This window comes from Apostichopus japonicus, chromosome 1 (assembly GCF_037975245.1).
Source record: "Apostichopus japonicus isolate 1M-3 chromosome 1, ASM3797524v1, whole genome shotgun sequence".
Taxonomy (NCBI): domain Eukaryota; kingdom Metazoa; phylum Echinodermata; class Holothuroidea; order Aspidochirotida; family Stichopodidae; genus Apostichopus; species Apostichopus japonicus.
Window position 1 is genome coordinate 14,278,729 of NC_092561.1, and position 24,494 is coordinate 14,303,222.

At 37.6% G+C, this 24,494-nt stretch overlaps 2 protein-coding genes across 2 annotated transcripts in view; both read right to left on the reverse strand.

Moving 5' to 3' along the window:
- LOC139968498 (cGMP-inhibited 3',5'-cyclic phosphodiesterase 3A-like) overlaps positions 1-5,130 on the reverse strand; it is a 131,961-nt gene extending 126,831 nt beyond the window's left edge. Inside the window, exon 1 of the mRNA XM_071972621.1 lies at positions 4,262-5,130. Coding sequence (XP_071828722.1) covers positions 4,262-5,059 — 798 coding nt within the window. The 5' untranslated portion in view covers positions 5,060-5,130. The remainder of the gene's footprint in view (positions 1-4,261) is intronic.
- Positions 5,131-17,692: 12,562 nt separating this feature from the next.
- LOC139968551 (translocator protein-like) lies at positions 17,693-24,099 on the reverse strand. Its single transcript, XM_071972628.1, has 5 exons — positions 24,081-24,099; positions 21,644-21,876; positions 20,295-20,398; positions 19,573-19,735; positions 17,693-19,262 (listed from the first exon to the last, which is right to left on the reverse strand). Exons 2-5 carry the CDS (start codon positions 21,867-21,869, stop codon positions 19,246-19,248), a joined length of 510 nt encoding a protein of 169 aa, XP_071828729.1. The 5' UTR covers positions 21,870-21,876; positions 24,081-24,099; the 3' UTR covers positions 17,693-19,245.
- Between the last annotated feature and the right edge of the window lie 395 nt (positions 24,100-24,494).

Consider the following 24,494-nt stretch of genomic DNA (forward strand, 5'->3'; position numbering starts at 1 on the left):
ATGCTAAATTGCTAGCATACCGAGTCCAGCATCTATTCTCGGGTAAGTAGATCTAGTACTTTGTGTTGGATGCGACCTTGAATAAATGAATAGATGCAGGTACAAAGTATCTTGTTCGATACTAGCATAAATTTTAAAAAAAGGAGGTCGGTGGAGATTACAAATTTATATTTAATCAAATCAGGCCAGCATGTTACATACAGATCGATACTAGAGGTTATAATTAAAACTCTTATTATCTACAGTACTAGAATAACACCAAGAAACTAGAAAAAAATTGTGCAGTTTTATACTTGTAAATTAATGTAGAATTTCCATCTTTTAAATGGAATAATTTTGATTATCATTATGGAAGAAACAAAATATGTGAATATCGTTCTGGTTCTAAATTATAAATTTCATACTATTATTTTGTATCACAAGGGTTCGGTCTCTCGTTTCATTCCCATTTCGTCAACATTCCCGAAGTTCTCAGAAGGTGCAACGTACTGGAAATAGAGCTCTACTTAGAATCTTTGTTGTTCAAAAGTAGGGCACACTGGTGACCTCTTATTGACCTGTACATCCCTTTCGAACCCTTTAACTATATTGCTTGTCAGCTTTATACCCCTGACAAGAATTGATCCACTCACTTCAAGTTCAATTTCACTTTCACAAACTTAGGTACTATGAATCCACAATTTACGAGACTGCCAAACATGTTCGAAAGAATTCTTGTTTCATAGTGACATGATTAACAGATGACTTAATGTTAAAAAATATTAAGGATTCAAAATTAAGTTTGATGTGTTGTCGACCATTAAAACAGACTGCACTACTAGCTCAGGTTGGATTTTTATAACAATTTTAGATATTTGGAAGTAAGACCATTTAAATATGTCAGGTTCATCAATTAATATCATAAATATAATAAATATATTAAAATAATTCTAAAGCACAGACCATGAGGTCAGTTCATCAGATCTATGCAAATTAATGTCACTCAACTCAATGGGGAAACATTTAAATACTTCTATAGCCTCAGATGGTATGTTTAACAATTTACACAGTAGTAAATATTGATCAAGGACTAATTGTGCTGAGTATCATCTAGGATGCTCTCTTGTTTATAATATGAAGTTAAAAAAAGAATGTTAAGGTTCAGTAAATAAGAATTTATAAAACAACAGATTAACAAATTAATTAACATATATTCAGGGCTACACTGAGGTAATCATCTCTGAAGCCTTAAAGGAGCAATCCAACTTTCTAGCTAATAAAATCTTTAGCACATACATGTACAGAAACATTACTAGGACTCACCAGTGACATAGAGCGCTCTACAGGTGTGTATGTAGGTGGAGTGTGGGTATTTTATCTACAGTATAATGCAACATCTCTTCAAATATTTTAAGATGATTGCATTTTTGACAGGGTAATTCTGATTTCTGAGTGAATAATGTTAGGCTATTTCCAATATCTTAGGTCCAACTTTCTAGCTTAAATGGTGAATATCTTGAAAATCTCAGCTGTACAGAATGCATTACTAGGGCTCACCAGTGACATAGCTACAGGTATGTGTGTGGGGGGGGGGGGATTTTATCTTGCAACATCTCTTCAAATAATTTAAGCTGATTGCATTCTTGACAGGGTGATTCTGATTTCTGAGTGAATAATGTTAGGCTATTTCCAATATTTTAGGCCCCCTTAATATGTTAATTTGTACTTGGGTAAAACTATTTCATTTCAGTAACCAGTAAATATGTTTTTCTTCAAAAATGACTATGAAGTCAGTGTAATATCACAATCACATGTACATACATGTGCTTGTCCATCAGACTGCTTCTGCCTCCCACTCTAACATTGATTACAAGTTTAAGGCGAGATCAACCCAATATCTGTCTTATCGATCGTTCCCTTGGCAGATAAGAAAATGTTTTTAAATTTGGGAGATATGACAATGATATTTAGCACATAAAGATGAAAACTTGAGCAAGTCTAAATATGATATCATGTGTTTCGTGTGTATGTCACACGTGTTTCAATAAAAAAAAATCTTTCTTCATTTACTATGTTAATTTTCTACAATGGTGACTGGTTTTGGTAATGCTTAAATCTAACATATTTAATTGAACCTCTTAAAAACATGACCTATTGATGACAATAGTTCCATTGTCAATGAGCTGTTAACAATCTTACTTTGAAAATTCACAATTTTAGGGAAAAGAGAGGCAAAGAGAAAATATATAGTTTCATATCCCAGCTGTTTAATTAACGTCGTCGCAGATTTACAACAGCGACAGCTCCCAGACACTTGAAGTTTTACTGCAACCTAGAATAACTTTCAAATTAAACATTCGGTTAAATTCTTAGTTGCTTTGGGAAGTTGTTCAACAGATACAGGTCTCTGTCATCCTAGCCAAAGATCATGGTTGGGTTCATGTCTCCAATTGTGAAATCCTACTGACCATTTGGGACAGCGACGAAAGAAGGTCTCAGTAGTCGAATTATCCAAAGATGACTTCCAAAAAACGCAAAAAAAAGTTGTATAAATCACAAGCGAGAATTTTGCGGAAAAACATGTGTAGTAACTTCCGACATGGTAGATACGGAAGGAGGAGTTATTGGGCCTGGCCCAGGGCACGGGGGTAAAACGTTTCCAAATGTGTAGTTAAAGGTAGATAGGAAAGTGCAATTGTGGAGTGGGAGGCAGGTAAGAGAGGAGCGGAGTAAATCAAACATTTATTAATCGTATTGCAGAGAGCAGAGGTAAAACATTGTTGATAAATTCTTCACACACTGTATCTTTTACCTTGCAAAACTCCATAAAACCACAATGTTGTGATTTCTTCCTGACTGTCATATATAGAGTAACATACATGTACAATCTCATTCAAACATAGTCATTACAGTGTAAAGTGTACAGCTCTATGTGCGTTCAAGAAGAGCATACATGTATTTCTTTGCCTAGGGTCCAATTTCTTCACAAAAAATATCCATGAAACCATAATACTCAAACGGATTGTAAAATGACAGTACAGTTTACAATATTTATGATATCCTTCGCAGTGATTTTTTTAAGTGAATTCAAACTTGTCCCAGCCAGAAATAGATTGCCAGCTATCATATATCTCTGAAAGCTACAGTATCAATTTACAATTTCGTTCTTACTGGGATTACAGTTTTTGCACTGTTAGAGGTGGTTTATTGTACATGCAGTACACTGACCATGGTATACCTGCTTTTCTGGAGAAAGATATAAACTGCTTTTTGTTCCGATTACTAAAGCCATGTATGTTGAACACACTACAAGAACTGTTTTCTTTTTCCTCCTACAGTATTAACAATGTGTGAGTTCCTGGAAAAATGGAGGTGTGCCCTTGTTCTGTCCTTCTCTGCCCCCCCCCCACCCCCAACATTTTGCTACAGCCCTGGTTAAAATTCTCAACAGATTTGTTTGATCAATTTTTCTGTTTGGGTTTTGTGTATTTAACATGCATTGTGTTAGGTTAGGGGTCAGGCAAAAAATTCTCAACAGAGTTGTTTTAATCAACTTCACTGTTTGGTTAGTGTATTTATCATGCATTGTGTTAGGTCAGGGGATCAGGCTAGAATTCTCAACGGAGTTGTTTATAATCAACTTCACTGTTTGGGGTCAGTGTATTTAACATGTAGATAAATTGTTTAATGGTAAACTGCTGTTTCTTTGCGGCAAAAAGGCCTCCAGAGATCTAAATTACAAAATACTGTTATTTTCCAGGAGGGCATGTAAGTGTACATGTATAGTCAGTAGCAGTGCGGTAGATTTCTTCAGCTTACTGTATTGTACAGCCTATGAATATCTCAGTATATATTAAAGACACTTGCTGTTATCTACTGGAGGAAAACCTGCTGCTTATATAAAGGTAAGATGGAAATTCACTTAGAATCAGCTGGTATGTCCAAAATTCCTCCAAATTATTTCGAGGTTTGTAGACAAAAGAAACGGTCAGAAAACATGTAATTTTCTTTTGGCTTACACTTTCCCCATGGATGAAAACTGACCTTTACCGTCTGGGCACCAATCATGGTTTACATATATACATGTACACAATAATTTCCCAAGCTTCAATTAAACGTGACAATTTAATTTTCATGCTTTTCAGTGAATCTAAACACACAGGCTGCCCAGCTCTGTATTATCCTTGCTGGAAAATTGAACTGTAACACCTTGTCGCATTGCAAGACACTGGGTGGGGGGGGGGGAACAAATTAATGAAGCAATGAAAATTCTGTGACTTACATTTTTCTGAATAAGGGCTGGTAAAGATGTTCGTCTCGTTTTGTGGCTTAGGCTAGTAGTACTGCTCTGGCTAGATGTTCGTCTTCTACGTATAACCGGTATTTTGCCTTCCGTAGAAAAGTGGTTGGCGAGGGACATCGGGGCTTGCTTGAAAAGGTGTTTCTCTGAATATTTTGCTAAAAAGCAACCCCATACCCCACAAAAGTACGCAAAGTACGGTCTGAGCCATGACGTTATTCCAACTAGTGTCGAACCAGTCATGAAACGCATCAAGCTTAAAAATGTTATAACAAGGGCTGATTCAGATGTGGACAAAGGTGATGTTAAACTTATCATACTTGCCGCTAGTAGGACAGTAGCAACTGACCATGTGCTAAATATGTTACCCCCACCAAAAAAAACCTGTCCCAGTACCTCTCCAAGAAAACATGAAATGAAAAAGACATAAACATTGTTACCAGTCCAAGACTTTCGAAGGTACAATGCTAGCCAGTAAAATGAACATATTACGCTAAACATTGGTGAGAATAATCCACACACAGTGTGCAAAAAGTTGAGCAAGCTCTGCTGGAAAAAGTAAACAACTACCGAAATGACAAAACCTATGAGGGCTAACAAGACCCTCAGCTGCGAGCTAGTCATTTTCCATTTATTTAGACCTGTCCAGGCCCAAATTGGATTGTAAGGTTTCTGCTCCATTGGATTAAATGTAGTCCTGATATATCCGTTATTACCTGTCGTATCTGTGCCCGTATCGAATGAATAACGAACGCTGGACGGCCGCTTACCGGTCGCCATGTTCACGACACACCGTTTTCTCCATAGGTGTATATTATGTGTACGTAATGTCTACTGTAGCGTTATTGTTAGAGGCTTCGGCTTTGGAAATCCGTTGTATAGGGCAAAACAAAACTATGGTAGTCTATGGACATCCTTTCCTCGGTGCATTTTTATCTCCCATTTTGTTTAAAATTTTATCGGTTACAAAATTTAATATTAATATCATGATGTGAAGGATACTCTTTCTTCATTCGACATCATACGATTAATCGCTATGAAGTTCTGGCACCGATAACTTTAAGTTTCAATGAAAACATATTTTCATGTATATGTTCTTAATCCGCCACCGTAGAATGAATATAAACAACGATTTGACAAGGATTTATCTCTGTGTGTAAACAGTTTTACAGCCAATTAAAGGAGCAACCTATTACATTAATTGCACCTATATAAAACATCTATTTTAGTAGGGAAGTAACCGTAAAATAGCAAATTCGGGGCCCTTTACATGCCCATTTCATCGGAACAACTGATTATATATCGCCATACATTCGATGTATTGGCACCATAGTATGCAATGGCAAACATTTTTTTTATTTTTTATAAATCATGGCCTTGCGATAAAATACAAGTAATCAACGAGATTATATACTCTCTTCCTCTGTGATTAAAGTACGTATACTTTTGAATTTCCCTTTCTATGTTTAATTTTATTGAAATATTTTTAATCTATTTGCTACTTTCTTTTAATTTGGTGCAGGACTGAGCTCTTGTTTGGTTATTTTGCAACCATCCATTACGTTTTGGTTCATATATACACTTCCCAGTTCATAGCCATTGCACTGGACATTAATTAACATGCTCCTTTTCAGAGCAGACAGCAATAACACATTGATGTAGCGTTCATTCAGATAACGGTATTCTCCTTTAATGTTAGGACAATACAGGCCAGGTACAGTGTCACAGTGTTCTGTATTGATTTTCACCTTTAACAAAAGCATAACGTGACTATATAACTGATCTACTTAAACTTTCTAAAGCATGCCTTAACCCAATTACATCAAGTTATTCAATTGGGTCTTTAGCGTAAGCTTTGTAAGCGAAAGGGAGAGTATAAGTAAGTATTGAACCGTATCCAAATAGACCTGAGTATGACCTACATACGTGTATAAACACAGTTTTACCTGTGATGTGCAAGAGGTGTAAGATGTCGGGGTACACATCTGGAGGGTGTTGCCCTGTTGTTGCTTGGATAGGGCCACAACTCTTAGAGCCGTGTTAATACGCGAAGTGGCAACAAATACGGTGCGATTAAATTGGTGGCATGCTCGGGTTATGTTGACATGAAATTCGAAGACCAGTGCAGTAAAAGGGCAAATATTACGGTTTGGCAATGTTTATATACACAGGTGTGGCAATGGGAAGTTTAGTAGGCCAATAGGGCAATACTTCCCGCAATGTTTGCATGCACTTAAAAAGGTGTGCGTTCGAGTTATCTTTCTAAAAAGAATCCAAAAGAAGGTGGGAATGTGGGGTGACCGGGTGGGAGTTCGAGAAAGGTTCAATCATGCATCGACGGTGTAGGACGTTGAGCCCTCTCCATGCAGATTCGCGGGCTAAACAAATTTGCCACGCATCATATAGGCCTAATCCTACCTATGATATTGCGACACTAGTAAGTATCACCGTCGGATGGGGGGGGGGGGGGGTTGTTTTGACATAACTTGCTACCAGAGGTTCAGTATTCCGACCCTTGGCAGCTCATTTTGGAATTTTAGAAACGGATTTGGTGCTTCGAGAGCAAGAAGCACCAGTTTCGTGGCCCGGATGAAAATCTTAACCTGGCTACATCATCAAAGTTACCCAACGGTCGCCGGCCAACACGGGTTCCCATGTAAATCTAAATTGCATCAGTTTCAATGGCTTGAAAAAAATGCCTTGGTCGTGATTTCCAGGAACAGGTCTTTGAAATTGCTTACATTGTGATCCATATGCTTTTCAAGTGTTAGCCAAGTATATCTCTCACTTCCATGGTTGTAAACGTAGGGCATCAAGTCGGTGTCCCCCCCCCCCAAATATTTGTCCTCTACTCCCCCTCTCCCAATAAATGGTCATATTTTTATGAAATAGGGTGACTGCCCCCTAGACAAGCATCGGACCCCCCCCCCCAGGGAAAGGAGTCTTGCTACACCCCTAAAGGGCATCATGTTATAACACATGAGTCTAACATTGGCCACTTCCACGATGATTTCCATTGCCTTGAGAACAAGGGAACAAGGCATCATTCCCTAATGTAATACTTCCATGTCTATCTCAACGAATGACAGTATCAAGTATACGGTGAACTGCTTGCCTTAGTCCATTTTAACACCTGACGTCAATGACGTCACTAATTTTGACGTCACAGCAGGTATGGTGAATGGAACTATGTCACATCGCTGGCCTGTCCAGATTGCATTTCTCTGGCCAAATCGCAAGATAACAGACAACATTGTGAAAGTCGTATGTGCTTCGTAACTTAACTTAGTGATGTATATAGAAACAGTGAATGTATATAGGTCGACGAGAGAAATCGGCTCATTCTGCAATATCACATATTCGGTTAACATGGCTGTGTATAATAATTTGCCTATACGAGAATAATAAACAAGAATGTTATGCACGGAAGATTTTAATGACACTTTCTAACATGTATACGGTACACCCTATTAAGAAGCTAATTATTGGGAAACGTCTACGGTACGTTGCTCATATTAATTGGCTTTTTCTAAACAAAATTGTCTGGATTGACATCGTAGATGAAAAACCATTTTGCGGTTTATGTGCATTACTCCATTTTGGTTTTCACTATAATGATTTAGAGAGAGATATTCGCAAACATTTCTTAACTCCTTGTGGCCGTTAAGTGGTTCCCCGGTGATTAATTAAAGTATTGTTGAATCCCAGGTTTATAGCTCCATGGTTGAACTAACTAGGCTATGTCACGTAGTAAAAAAGGCTTTAAATTACATATGACATCAGTGTATACAGTTGCAGCCTATACAGCCTGCTATTGCAGCCTATACTGTGCATAATTGTGCATTGGTGAGGCTTTGGACATGCAACGGTTTATTCCAAGGACATTGCATGCGGTATGTCATGAGCGTCATAAAAATCACGTGACCACATTCCCAGTAGCTTGAGGTTGGGTTGAGAATGAGGTCAGTTTGGCAATGTTTGCCGCAGCCTATTTGTTATTGTAGTGCGAGTGCTAGCTACAACATTGGCATTACTGGCCAAGAGAACGATACTTATATGACTGGACGTTTCATATAGTCTTTGAGCATTTGCAGTTTCAGAGGCTAGCTGCGTAGCCAACTTATTCTGAGCCTGTCACGGCGCTCACAAGCGCCCTCACTTTGTAGGTACCTGCATGACTATACTCCGCGGTGTGTTGTCCGCCGAAAAAATAATACCATGAACAACCGAAAAGATCTTCCTAATACTGCAAGCACTCCACGCGCACTATATTTGCGTATTTGCTAGCTAATGCAGTTCTAGTTTACATTGTCTCTTTTCAAAGTATTTCACAATCTTCTGCTCATTCAGAGCCGTATATAGAGAGAGTTTGGCCAACTGGCGATTTGTGACGTCACACGCAAACCATGGGCATCAAAATAGGTCCAGTTGTCGTTACCAGTTGCGCGAAACACGAAAAACACCACACACAATATATAGCAGCTTTGCACACTGTGCTCGTTGCGAACAAACGAAGCGACTCAGAATGTCAGATTTTGACAGGCATACGAGGAACAAAATGGATATCAGGTAATGAATTAGAGTATGCGTTAGTTAATGACATTTACGTTTATCTTCACACCTGAAATGCATAGAAAACTAGCTGAAAACCTGTCATTACACTTGTTTTATTTTACGCCTCATACTACTAGTCCTACTTTAGTCATACAAACGAAAAGCATACATCACAGTCCTGGCTAGGCTAGATTACAGACGCACAACTATAGCATCAGGCCTACATTAATAGATCTTTCAATTAAATAAAGTAGGCCTACACATAAAATGACAATTTATGCATCACTGATCTTTTCAGGTTTGCCAAAAAGTAGTTGTACCAGAGGTCATTGTATTAAACTCCAGAAGTTACATGGTAAGATTAATATTCGGCATAACTTTTTCTCTAAAGTCTAATACAACTTATACAAGGGTTGTGAATGGATGGAATGGTTTGCCTGAGAAGGTTGAATTGCAAGTAGTGTGAATGGGTTTAAGAATACTTTGGATAAGTACATTAAGCATTGTAATTGGGTATGACATTTGATGTCCTCGGTTTTATTCCTCTCATATAGCCTTAGGGTCCTTAATGGGGACTTGAATGTCTCTCCTGGTCCTTTTTTCTACTAAACTAAACTATATACTTGAGTGTAGGAGTTAGCAATAGTTGGGAGTCTGTGGGCAAACTTAAGACTGATATTGTGGTGTTAATTTCTCAGGAATGTAGTACTAGGCTATAGTAGGTGCAACAGATTGAATGGGTCTGTCGAGAAAAAAAAAACCCTGCAACAACTGAATACTGGTGTATGTTGTAGCTTATGTATTTTCCATTAACATATATACTATACGGTCATGTCCTTAATAAGGTTTCATGGATCACACTGACATAGTGTGCCTACTTGTCAGTGTTGTCAACTGAGCACAGGGCTGATGACATCATTCAGTTTGTTATTATGCAGACAGCAAATGGCCATAATGATAATTATTAATTGTTACTTATTCTTCATACTGCCCTTACTGGCCTTACCTGAACAGTGATGTATAAAAATGCAAGAAGTCATTAAGCTTTTCATTTAAGAATCATTTCAGCCTGTCCTATTTCAAACATATGATTGGCAGGTTTCCACGTTACATAGCTTATCAAAATGGAGCTGTTCTGTAAAGCAAGAAAATCACACATATGCATGCATACAAACACACTCATATATAACAATTTCTGAATATCTTTTCAGCTGCCCAAAGGTACTGGAATGCAAGCTCTGTTGGGTGAATTAAAAAACCCTCATTGTACTCTTTTATCATGGTCAACGTAGCTGGAACCAGCAATGATGGTGATGTGGATTTGACAGTACCTAGACAAGAATTCAATAGCTGCTTTGTGTTGAAGTGGGTTCAACTTGCTCAAGGCCATGACAGGATGACGACTAGACATTAGGATGAATTATCTGTTGCAGAGCTCTATAAACCAGGCAGTTGTTAAAACATCCATTGGGTGACCCTCACAGTCTACCAGGCACTGCATCGCAGAAGCAAAATGAAGTGTGTGTGATACCTTCATCTTATGAGAGTGGAATGATATCAGTGTGGCCTCTGTCAATTTGGTTTCAAGTCTTTGTTTTCTTGAAAGCTGAGAAGATCTTTCAGTGGTTTCACACTGACCTCTGTACTTGACAATTCATGTGTATTTGCCAGCTCAGGAGGAAGCCAGATTTTAATTACATTAACCAATGCTGACTTTTTTTTGGACATGTGGTACATCTGCAAGGAGGTGAAGGAAGCAGTTGGAGTTGCATGGATGTGGAATCTTGTTGATAGTCTGGCAGTCTTATCCACAGATTATCCCAAAGCTTCTCCACATTGCCACATTCAGAACTTATTACATTGATAAACTTGAAAATTGCAGGAATCTAATGAAGCACCCATCAAGGGAATTTGTTTGTATAATTATTGAAAGCTGTGACCTTCTGATGTGACAGACTAATGTGAAATAAAGGGCAGTAGATTACCTTGTAAATGAACCTTGTTATTGTTTGATTGTATCTAATGTTTGCAAAATTTTAAGTTGCATGCTACCAATTGAAACATAATTCTTTCTCTATTAATGGGATATAAATACTTCTCCTTAAAGGGTGTGGAGACTCCCGCACAAAGAAATGTCTCATGCCGGTTATCTGACCTAGTTTCGAATGCGGTGTAACAGAAGTGTTAGACACCACCATTGATCCCAGAAAATACACATACAGCTTGCTACCATCTGTAAATAGACATTAGTGTACAGTCAATACAAACATCACAGTCAATACCCACAACACAGTGCACATAGCAGCGTGGACATCTCAGGTCTAGATAAAAGATAACAAGGTATCAGGTTTCATTACTGTCTGCATTTTGTAGCGACACAAAAAAAACTTCACTTGCAAGCAACGGAAAGTAAACTTTTTCAGAGCGCGGCATGCGGTTTAGGGCAAGTCTTCAATACCTTTAAATATACTGCATCGGTTGTTGTCACTTGATCATTTGCTTGTGTGTGAGCTAAACAGCTTAAATAATATGTAAAAAAATAATACAAACTTTAATTGCCAGATATTTACTTGCTCAAAATCATTATCCAATCATGATTTGTTGCTATCCTTGAGTCCATTATTCAGATGATTAGGCAGATTCCCTTCAACTCTCCATGATGAAGGTAAAACCTTATATCTTAACCAACTGCCATTGAGTGTCCATTTGAAAGTTTCAAACACACAAGTGCATTGATTAAAACAAAGACTTTATTGCTGTGGTTGCAGGAACTGGATTTCAGTCTAGTAGTCACTCACCAGGTTTGTCATTATCACAGTCTGCTAACTGTGGCTTAATATGTTAGGAGTTTTTCTTCAGAGCACATGTCACCTTTGATTTGTAAAAAAAGTCCTGAAATTCAGGGAGTTAAAATTTACTGTCTAAAGATAATTTAAAAAGATTTTTTTAACTTCAATCGTCAATGTGGGTGTCAATTAAGGGAATAAGGAGGTACTGATGCAACTTTGATAAATGATAGTTGACTGCATCCAAATTAAACCAAGGCCTAGGCTATACTTTTGAAGAAGAAAAAATTAGGCTGAATTCATGTTAGCCTAAAAAGGCTAGGCCAATGCTGACAATTAACACAAACCAAGATCATTTAACCATTTGGGCACTTGTTTATGGCATACTAAAAGGGTCTATATAATTAGGCCTGTATGTGCACACAACCCATAAGTTGCCAATGAGTATAGACCTAGCCTAACTAGTTTAGGCCTAGGCTACTTTGTTTTCCTTAGACCTAGTTTAATTGGGCCTTATACTGTGCCATATTATGTAATGTGCTATAACAGTTGTAGTAATAGCAAGAATGGTCCAGGTCTAACTAAGCCCAGGCTTAACTTATGCTTTGGGCTTAACTAAGGATTAGGGCTTTACGTGATGCCTAGAGGCTAGCCCACCCTTTTACATTAAACTAAAAGTGATACTTTTTTAGGCTAGGCATAGCCTAGGCATACAATAACTAGGAATTAGGATAACTGTATGTGCGACTGAAACTGCCATGCCTATGATTAGGAGAGCTGGCATAATGAAATCGAATTTGTGGATCGTAAAACGAGAGAGAATAGCCATGCATGTAATTACAGAAACCAGTCTGAACGTAAAATTCCCGCATTGCTTGTACATTACTCGTATTACACTAGGGCCTATGGCTAGTAATACTGGGCCTAGGCTACACAGACTTTTTTTCATTAGATCTCCATCTTGTTCTTTCTACTTCCAAAAAATTCCTCTTCTTTTATGGTCAGTCGGATAACCAAACAACAATATCCATGTTCTGACCGATCGCAGCATCCCCAGCACCATTTCTTTCATAATTTCGTATTTTTTCGTGTACACAAACGATAGTCTATACACTGTGAGTATGCGTGTCGTCTGCTATAAAGTTTTCAAGTGGACCTATTTTACCACCCTGTGTGGGCGTTTTCCCTCTCGACCAATCCAAATCGGTTACATGGTTGGCCAAACTCTCTCTATATACGGCTCTGTGCTCATTCATGTGATACTGCCCTCATTATGGTAATAACCACGGCCCCTATGTGAGAAGCGAGCTCGTTAGTATTAGACAAATAATATGAGCAGGGGCGTAGCAGTAGAACCTTGGTCGCAATGTCCAGGGGGCCTCAAGGGTTGGTTCTGACATTACAAGCCAACGGATAACCACTGCCAGTCATGTTTTTGCAGGAATAATTGATGCAAAGCATCTCGTCATATAAGTAAAGATGACGGTTGTGGTTGCTTTCGCTTAATTGTTTTATAATTATAATTATTATTGTTGTTTTGTTTCTTTTTATTTACGAAATTCGTTTCTCCTCCTCTCTGTCTCATTCGTCGCCGCAGCATGGGGGGCGAGGTCGGATCGGTCGGGTGAGGTGGGGGAATTTTAAAACGCGTTTACTATATTGGTACCCCCCCCCCCACCTCCAATACCCTTCCCCTCCTCAAACCTCAGATACTCATTTTATTTTTGTTTTGGTTTTGCTCACAGAGTTCACAGTGGCTCCTTATCTATATACAAGCAAGTGGAAAATCTTTTTTGAGGTTGGCGCTAAGATCACATAATAGCTTCTATGATCATGCTTACAGCACACACTATATACACTTGATCGTGAAAACACGCAGCGGACGAATGTTATTTTAAAATAAAAAGGTCGTGCAATTTCCGGCATCAAAAACCATTTTGTGAAAGAACGTAATCCTACAGCTGTACAGCAATATTATCACCCTTAGTTACATTACGGACCTCCTTCGCCATATTCCATATGCAGAAGCGATCCATGATGTTAAGAAGGAGGCGTGGCCCTGGTGTGTTGAGGTGTTCACCCCCACCCCCATGATGCACTCAAGGTTGTTCTAAAAACTATTCTCTTGGGGGGGGGGGGGTAAAACCGGGTGAGGGGGAGTGAGGGGGAGTGAGGTAGTGTATATCCACATCCGCTGGGGTCCGGTGCCAGACTTGGACCAGACTGAACCTTGCTGTTGGGATTCATATCTATGATAAACAACTTAAAAAGTCGTTGTGTTGCTGAAACGTTCGACATGTATTCATATTACTTGGATGAACAAATTGCGCAATATCTATAATGACAAATTCATTGCGCAATAAGCTGTGATGTCGCACATGGACAACATATTTTGTCTTTTTTTGTTTTGTTTTATTGTTTTGTATTTTATCAGGGATGCAATCAGGATTTTTCCAAAATTTAAATCACTGTTAACTTTTAAGAAGTATGGTCCTATACCTTATTTATTAAATAATTGTTTTCTTAACCAACTCAATTATAGCAAAACAAGCGAACTTTGGGCAGTGATTTTTGTCAGTGAAGGTTTAAAATGCTCAAAGTTGGAGGAGTGGACAACACGGAGAGTGAGCAGTAAATTAGGGTAAGGGGAAACCAATGATGGAAGGGAGCAGAAGGCAACGCAGAAAGAGGAAAGGACAGGGCTGAAGACTGATGGCCGGCATGGGGGAGGGGTCTAAGGGATGGGGGTGTCCCCCTCCCCTTTGGATTTTTTTTTTTGCATTTCCAGATGGCCTCAGATGCAATTTGGTGCAATATAGCACACTTCAACACCCACTCCATTTTGTAAATAATTTTGCATTTTCATATGCTACATTGGCACGCTGCATCACATGAAGTTCCAAGAAATCCCAACTTTCATATTCCCCCCTCTGCGTGACAGCACGTCCATTAAACTGTTTCAAGGCTGTACATTTTGACCCCACTTTCCCATTTTTACTCTTGAGACAAGAAGAAAAATAGGAAACAAGGTCAGAAAAAAGAGAAACAACACCATCAAACATCAACATGAGTGTTAGCGCTCAGAATCGTTCGCTCTTTTTCTTGGTAATTCTCGAAATGGCTTTGGCTTGTCTCACTGCTTGCGAGTGATTTGTCAACCTAATTTCACGATTATAATTAGTGCGCTGTTATCCCACAAATTCACGAGTTAAATAAAGTCGCCATTTTCTAATGAGATAATTCTTAGCAAAGAATCGAGCAAAACAAGAGAACAATTTATAATTCGATTCTTTTTGACGCGGTTTTTTAATTCTTTAATTACAGTCTACAGCATGAACGACGTATATATTATATCGGGCCTATACACATTGTCTATTATTATTGACAGGCGCTATCTGACCATGAAATGCTTTTAGGTTACAGCCTCGCCCTGCTTCCTTTGTGTATGACTCAAAAATTGTGCTTGAAGCTGCTAGCTAATACATAGAAAAAGGATGTTGGCTCTGAATAATAATGAAGTTAATTAAAATATTAAGTTTCACATTTGTGAATCTAAAGTTTCTCCTTTCTCTTTCAAAAATGCCGTTGTACAGGCAGGAAACCGCAGAGAATCAAATTTTGTTTAGCAAATCGTCTATGGCCCCTAAGCGTGACATTATGACTCTAATCAGTGGCGTGCTGAAAGGCGGGAGATCCCCCCCCCCCCACACCGTCATTCGGGGGAAAATCGTTCAGTTGGGGATTTTTTTTCCTTCAAAATTCAAAAGTATTTATTAGCACAACCTTGCGTTGAGACCTATTTATGGACCAAATTTATATGCTAAATATGCCCCAGAATGCACTGTTTGACGTCTAAATGTTGCTCTTTATTTTTTATTATAATTTTTAAATGAAGTTCCGATCTGTCTACATCCCGTCTATAAAGGATCATGATCTACCATAAAATCAACCCGAGTCTAGGGAAAATGGGAATTAACCCCGCCCCTCCGCTACAATCATGTGCATACATCACTACCTCCAATAACTATATAAGCATGCACATTAGCAAATCTAGACTCCGTGGAAGATGCAAAGTGTAGGCCTATTTTAATAAAACAACTGCAAACTCACTACCGTGATATCACTTACTGTAGGGTAACTTACGTGAAAACGTAAGTTACAAGACTAAACTGCAACTTTCTATCTGGGATGGGGGACTAATTAAACCTTCTGTGAGTTACAATGTTGACATTGCATTTTCGGGGTTAGGGGATGGGGTCGGGTGAAGGGGGAGTTGGGTGATTATCAATTTAGTCTGTTTATTTCGTTGAAATGTATACGATGTGGAGCTCAATGTACGAACAACATCGTAAGCGGAAGATGAGGATATGCCATAATACGGTCCGTGAACATTACGTAATGTACATGGAGTCCATTGCATACATGATACATGCATTGCTACAGCGACGATGGCCTCAACAGCCAAGTTAAACTCCCCCCTCCCAACCCCCCCCCCCCCCCAGAACGAGTAGCTACTCGTTCTGTGGCGCATTGGCCTACCGAATCGCGAGTAGCTACTCGTTCTGTGGCGCATTGCCTACCGAATCGGAACCGCAGGGTGCATTTCACTTGTTTCAGGGGCCAAGACCGCCGGTTTGATCACTGAAACGATAGCAATTAATGCCACAGCAGACCCTTGCTACCCACAGAATGATCTATCATATCTTGTACCTAAAGTGACGTCATCAATACAGAAAATGTGACCCAGGGAGTTTGTTCGACTACCCCGCGAATGACCCCACAGCCTCAACGTAAACACGGTGGGCCAGTAAAGAGATGGCGCTCTTCAACTTTCCTGTGCCGTCTGTGGACGTGTATCGTCCAGTCTGCGTTGTTCATAGTAGTAAAATACGCGCCTCACGTTTTTATTTATTTTTATTTCCGCTTCTTTTCAGCCGTAGTGAACCCTGACGTTTCTAATTAGTAAAGAAGAACAAAATATACTGTACTAGCTTAGTGAAGCTCCGTTCCAAGTATAGTTCGAGGACCAGAAAAAAATAAATGCAACTCCACTCTAGAAAAGATCAACAGGGACAGGTTTGAGTCCGTGTTGATGACTGAAGCATTTCATTGAAGGAAAAAAAGAAGCAACAAACATTCAAACTATCTCTTGCAAATATTTGGGTGAAATTTGTTAATTTGAGATAACTTCGTTTTGCAAGAACAATAATATTGAATATGCCTTTCATGACGACATTTTGGCAATTCGTCTTAATCTTTGATTCTGACTGGCGATATGTAGTGGGTCATGACTTGACATGAATGCAATTAGGTGTATTCATGTATCGCCTTGTTAATAATCTTCTACCTGATACAATAAGTAACTGCGTACAGTATAATTTTGAACTTAATAACCATGATAAACGCGGTGCTGCTTTTATTCGTAATATTAAGCCAAGAACTGAGCTCAGAAAAAAATGCATCTATTTTACTGGAATTAATCTCTGGAATTCATTGCCAAATATTATTAAGGAAAGTCGATTGTACAGTAAATATCTTTAAAGAAGAATCTTAAACTCCACCTTACTAAAACATGACTACTCAAGTGTGTAACACATAGTCTACTCATTGCTTTTAACCTTTATTTGTGGCTTATTCCCTCCCTTACCTAATTTTTTTTTCTAGGGTTAGACTTTGTGTAAGTTCTACTCAGAACTTTTTTCTGGTCTCTGTTTATCTCAGTGTACACTTGTTGTTTATTTTGTAATTCTTGATTTGTTCTTATAATTTATTTGATTTACTTATATGTATTATATTGTATTTTGTTTGTACTGTAATAAATTGCATAGGGACAATTTTAGCTTTCAACTCTTGTCAGTAACAAAAGAAAGTGGGGGAGGAGGGGGGGGGGGGGTGGAGGGGGTATGGGGGAGACAAGGTCGAGGGATGTAGTGTGTTCCATTTGACCATATCATACATGACTATTACTGATCTTTCTGGCCATAAGCTGAATGGCAAACACTGGAACATTTCAAACATAAATTGGATATTTTACTGAGGAATAAGAGATAAAAATATGAGACAGAGAAATTAATAACTGCTTTGTCTTTATACTGACTTTTTTCCATCTTTATTTGCTACCACATCACACCATTGTGTATTGCTAACATTACATCACACACAGCTTATCTTCAACCTCAAAAAAACCTCAGTGGTTATCAAATGTTAAAAAAAGTGACTGAGGGCACGCAGTAGTGTTGCATCCATTCTTCATTCTTCTTGCAAGATTTCAAGCAAGTTAACCAGTTCTGGAATGTTCTGTACAAGCTGTCCAAAGAGTACAGATAGCTAGTACTTAAAACGATTAATGATAACAAAGAAAATCAGTTCTGCCTCTAAGATAATTGTAGACTACAGTACACTGACAGATTCCACCAAAGACAGTTATTTGAAAGTTTGATTAAAATATTAGCAAATCATAACGAAATATGGATCTAACTGTGACAAAATAACAGCCATGATGCTGAGAGCATTTCCTGAAATTTTGATTGAAATCCAAGAACAGAATAACAAATATGCAACTTGATTATTAAATGATGAGTTTTTAGAAGAATCAAACTGTAATAACTGCTAGCCAGTCTTATAATGCTTAAAAGATTTCAAAGGTTTCAATGTTTAATTTTTTTTTAATTATGCACTTTCCAAAAACTCTGCTGGACTTTCTTTTTTTTTAAAGAAAAAAAAATATACATATATACCTCACAAACTACAGAAACATAGCATAACTTAAATTCAAGTTTTGGTTTAAAAGTGTTTTTTTTTATTTGAAGGAAAGGTCAATTTCCATTGTATATATGTCAGCAAGGCACTGTTACACCAAGTAACATTGTAACACAGTGCTCATGTTATATAGGTAACCTTACCAGATACAGGACAGTTTCAAATAAAAAGAACTGTTGTAATTAAATTGAGAATATTTGCTGAACACTGGCATCCCAGTTCAGAAACTCATCTGTCTTCTCTGATAGACCAATGCTGTCTGTAGTATTCATGGGAACTTTGAGAGTTATTTCTCATCATTGGGTAGCAGTTTAAAACTGAAGAATAGTGTTTAAATGTCATAAAACGGTCAAAACAGTAACATTCCGTGTGCAAAATATGTTATAGACTGTTTGCATTTGTGTAGCAATCCTACTATTTTGCATTCCATTTCACTGTGCCAATGACGTAGCAGATAAAATTATTTTCTGATTGACATTGATTTAATTCAACAACGATGTTACACATGTATATAATAATCAAGGAAGAACAAACGAGGCTTTGTTTTAGAAGTAGCCAAACTTCGACGGCACTTAAAGGAAACTACAGTTATTAAGAGATAGATCAGCCATCTTCCTCGACAGACCAAACACTTCCCCTGTCAACTGACTAACTTTAATGTGCTAAAACTTTTCAATGTAACAATTTCAATTTAAACATAAAATCAACACTATTTAGAATCTGAGCAATCGTCTATACCTGACTTGACTCCGAATGCTTTTTCTAACTACGATGGGCAAGGAAAAGTGGAAATAGATGCAAGGTAAATTAGAGAAGGCTTAAATACCATCATGTTTATACACAAGACTTGTACTTAACTCTCACCAATCAGCTGTCACCATTGCCTGGTGGAACAAAACAAGAAAGGGGAATAAAATTGTCTGTATTTCAGCTGAATCATCAAAATACCTTTAACCAACTCACCCAGCCATCTACTTGTGTCATTTATCATTAATAATGGCATGCTTTAATCAAATTGATTTACATTTAGAAAATCCACTAAAACTCTACAAAAGCACATGTACTTGACTAAAAATTTACTGCAAATATATTTAATGGATTTGTCGGTGAAAATCTTAACGAGCAAAATTTATTTGACCAGACTTTCAAAAAGTAGGCATTTTCTTTGGGGGCCAAGCTCACAATTTTATTCACCTTTCTCTTTGTTGTTAAGCCACACGTATATGTTGACGCTAGATGCCAGCGTCAGCCATGCAATCAACGGGAAGTTAAGAAAACAGGCGGTTTCGTTGATTGGATAGTATAGGTAGGCGGTACCTATCGTCATTCCGAGACATGATAGTATAATAGCCACAGACTGTAGATAAAATAAACACAGAGAAGAGCTTTTATGTAAACAACCGACGGAAGAAACAAAATTAAAGATTGAAAAAAAAAAATGTTGAACAGAGAAAGTTAAAAAAAGCAAGATAGTCAATTCTGCGGTAAACGAAAGAAATGGGAGGGAATTAAAAACAGAATTATTCATATCTGGTTCTACCGATTTCTTGAAGAAACGGAAAGTAAAATCGGACAGGACATTCATTTCATTTGGTTCTACCAAAGGAGTTGAATTGGGATTAAGCAGCAATATTGACTGGGCAATTAAAAGTATTTTTTGTAACATATTAAAGACATTTCAGATAGATATCTATTTTGTACACCTCTTGAAAAATTCAGTGATACTATAAATACGAGTAATCAAATACTGCCAGTTTTGTCAAATATGAGGGGTTGCTCATTACATTCTGATTAAGAAAAAATCATGACACACCAAAAAGGGAATAAAAAGAAGAAGATGAAGAAATGGTCTTGTGTATGTCTAAAAGAAGGAGTGATTTTAAGTGATTAAATGTGATAAGATGTTCCATACTTACTGGTCCAAGCTTGTGTCTTCCAAAGAACACTGGAGTCCACATCCAGTTTAAGCCTAACCCCACAGCATATGAACCCAGTGGCAACATGGCATTCTTAAAACCTCCTGAAGATTAGGGTCAACAAGAAGAAAAACTGTTTGTGAAGTTTAAGGAGACATTGAACGTGAAGTTGATTTTGTATGATTCATGTTTTTTTACAAATGATATGGAAGTCCAAGGCACCGACAATGAGCATGGTTGGCTATTAATTCTCTTGGACATTTGGCTATTAATTATTAATATTACATTAATATTAATAAACTGGCTATTTGGCTATTAATTCTCTTGGACACTGGTCAGAGAGAGAGAAAGCTGGTGTTTTCATCAATTATAAATACAGTTTCAAATGACTCAATGTGTGGCAGTGAATGTGAAGATTGGGTAAAGAGCATTCACCTCTAACCTTTAACCTCTACGGTTTCTAGTTCAAGACTTTCATCAGAAAACTAGGATCTCTGGACCTATTCAGAATTGCTGCTGCTGTGCAGTGTTGTTGTTGTGTGGAGTCTTCTGGTGCATTTTATGATTCATTCACTATGGCTGCACTGCAGTGACAAAGAAATTGAGTGCCTCAATCTCCCGAAGTTTGTGAGAAGGTGGCCAGATGCTGACATGGTTTAATTTATCAGGTATCGAATAGCAAAATGCTCGGCAAAATGAAAAATTTGCTATGCAAAATACAAATTTGCACAGCAGTCTTTGCATGTACAGTAAACTGAAGCATACTGTTTTCACTAGTTTATGATAAATAAAATTCATAAGCCTGAAAAGTTCTATAAGATATGTGAGCCCTTAATTGGTCAATGGTCTGTCAGATTGAGGGCGGTTAAAGGCATTGAAGACTCGCCCCAAACCGTGTGCGGCCATCTGAAGAAAAGTTAACTTTCTGTTGCACGCAAGTGACATTTTGTTTGTGTCGCTACAAAATGCAGACAGTAATGAAACATGATACCTTGTTAGCTGGACCTGAGATGTCCATGGCTGTATGGTGTTTACACTGTGCTGTTGGTATTGACCGCAGATGTATGTACTGACTGTACACTAGTGTCTAATTACGTAAAGTAAAGTAAAAGTAAAATTTACAGACGGTAGCAAGCTGTGTGTATTTTCTAGGATTGATGGTGGTGTCTAACACTTCTGTTACACCTCATTCGAAACTAGGTCAGATTACCGGCATAAGACGTTTCTTTTTGCGCGAGTCTTCACACCCTTCAAGTAGCAGAACTGGGAGCAGGGCTGTGTGCAACAATTTACACACCTGCCTCCTAATTCTGAGAGCACTCGTGGAAAAAGGAAAAAAAAAAACCTACCTCCGTCCTTCCATGCCAAATACGATGCATAGCCCATGGCAGTATAGAGCGAGGTCCACATGGGTCCAAACACCCAGTTAGGAGGGGTCCATGGTGGTTTGTTGAGGGTTTTGTACCATCCCTTGATTTGATCCTTGGTTATGGTGGCACCATACAAACCACCGATATGTGGCAGGACCACAGCGGCCGCTATTCGTAGGTACTCTGTTACGTTGTAGTCTGGCATTCTGACTCTGATGGTGTAAGCATGAATGAAACATTTCCTTCAAGTCATATCACAATATTTTCCAATTTTTTTAATGTCAGAGATTATGGATTGATAACCAGATGGATCTTCAACAAGACATATCATCAACATGTCTACTTGCAGAGTGAACATTTAAAGGACTGGTTCAGTTGACATACATGTTTATGTTATATGAAAGAGGACAATAAAAGAACACAATGGTGAAAAAACTGTTCAAATATCTTTTTCGGTCAAAGAGATATTCAAGTGTAAAGTTTTATCAGATTGTGTAGAAACTGCTGAAATCTGACTAGCTGTGATGTCACATCCTCACATTCCTGAAAAGTCTTTGTTTTTTTTCTCTAAATATTTTGTGAGATTTCATGACTTTCAACAAAAAGATATGTCAGGAGATCTCATTTTTGTCAAAGGAAGTATTTGAGATTAAACATCTCTGAAGAATTTTTGATTATATTATTTTCAAATGTGTTAAAAAATCAAAGAAATATATTCACAAATGTTAAGGAAGTGAGGATGTGACGTCACACCCTCACAGTATTTCTTTCTACACCAGTCGTTTTCAAAGAAATTTTGATATCTTCCAAGTGTCATATCTCCTTAACAGAGCATGCTATCATGGTAGTTTCTTCACTGTTCTTTTTGTCCTTTTGTGCTCTTTCATACAAAATAGACATGTCAAACACCTGAACCAATCCTTTAAAAAAACAAAATCACAAGTGGAGAATTTTCCGCACTGACATACAATATACTTTCTTCAAGTTTCACACAGGAAAATATACTAGCAAGTTTCACTTTCCATATATGACAAACTGAAACATTTTGTAGAGAAATATTGGAAACTTTTAATCATATTCAATTATATAAACAAAAAAATTGCTGGAATTTACCTTTAAAAACTATATATAATCAGATTCAGGGCTGAATTCACACTTTGGGGACTCTGGGTCAGTTGGTAAAATTGGAGCTTATAAACTGACTGTTATATGGAAATCATGGCATGATTTGTGTTTCAGTCTAGGTAAAGAGTTTTTAGTTCTTATGTGTGTATGCAATATAGCCAACATAAATGTATAGTGAGATCTCTATCATAACTTTTCATAAATTGCTATAATGTATATAACAATGAAAGTAATTTAGAAAGTCATAAAAAAAAACCTTTAATGAAATGTGCAAATCCACCAACAATTACAGGAAAAAAGGGGTTCTTGAATAATAAGCTGTGTAAATCAGGATGAAATATATATACCTATCACTAGCTCCTTCATACTAGTTAGATCAATAGAGGATGCAAACCATAAACATTTCTTTTTGGTGATCACACATTTCATTAAGTTTCAATGTCATGATTTTGCAAGAAACTGTATGATTAATTGCAGAATACCTCGCAACACAATGTTCCATGCTGTAGCTGGCTACACTGTCGCACAGACTGGCCAACCAACTTACCATTCAGAAATTTCTTTTTCACAAAACGGCTCAAGTAACATAAGAATGAGAATTTGATTACATGTTTAGTAATAAGCTGTGTAAATCAGGATGAAATATATACCTATCACTAGCTCCTACATACTAGTTAGATCAATAGAGGATGCAAACCATAAACATTTCTTTTTGGTGATCACACATTTCATTAAGTTTCAATGTCATGATTTAGCAAGAAACTGTATGATTAATTGCAGAATACCTCGCAACACAACGTTCCATGCTGTAGCTGGCTACACTGTCGCACAGACTGGCCAACCAACTTACCATTCAGAAATTTCTTTTTCACAAAACGGCTCAAGTAACATAAGAATGAGAATTTGATTACATGTTTAGTAATAATATCACAATCAAATTTTAGTTTCAATAAGGTCCCAAAATAATAATTGTAACAATGTAATGATGGGTCATTCTTAAAAGGAATGGCAAAAAAATGAGCCGTTCTGAGAGTGTAGCCACAACAGCATAATACATTAAACTTAATTTCTTTTTGGCATTTGGTGATTTTTTGGGTGTTGGAAAAAACAGTAACTTACTTAGTAAGATTAACCTGCCAAATATGGGGCATCCAAATTGAGTAAGTGTTTGAAACATCAGTACCTTATGTCTAGTATAGGCCGACAATTCTTAACTTTCCTGTCTAGATTAATAAACTGACTCTCTTTAGTTAATTTTGGCAAGGTCAAACTAACTTAGGCTAGGACTTACTTGCCTAAGTCCTCCAAGTCAATTATAATTATTATTTGATGCACTTAACTGTTTTCTTGCGAAGTTCTCATGTAGTTATCAGGTAGATGTGTGCAAGCCCACCTTGTGTCGGTCTGGCGCTGCTGTCAAGTGATCTTTACTAAAGCCTTATTTAGGCAAACAGCAGAATTTCAACTTACACAACTACTATATGACGTTGACCTGTTTCTACCAACGTATATATGCGCTGCAGTGTGAGCCTAGGCTATGTTAGGTTCGTAGGTTATGTAACATAGATGAATCTCATAATAAGGATCACTTGGGGCTGCTAACTATATTATTTGTATGCATACTTTCCAGGGACGTTCTGAGATTAGAGAATATTACTGGGGTCAGTAAAATTTCATCACATAATTATTTGATTCAAGTTATGCA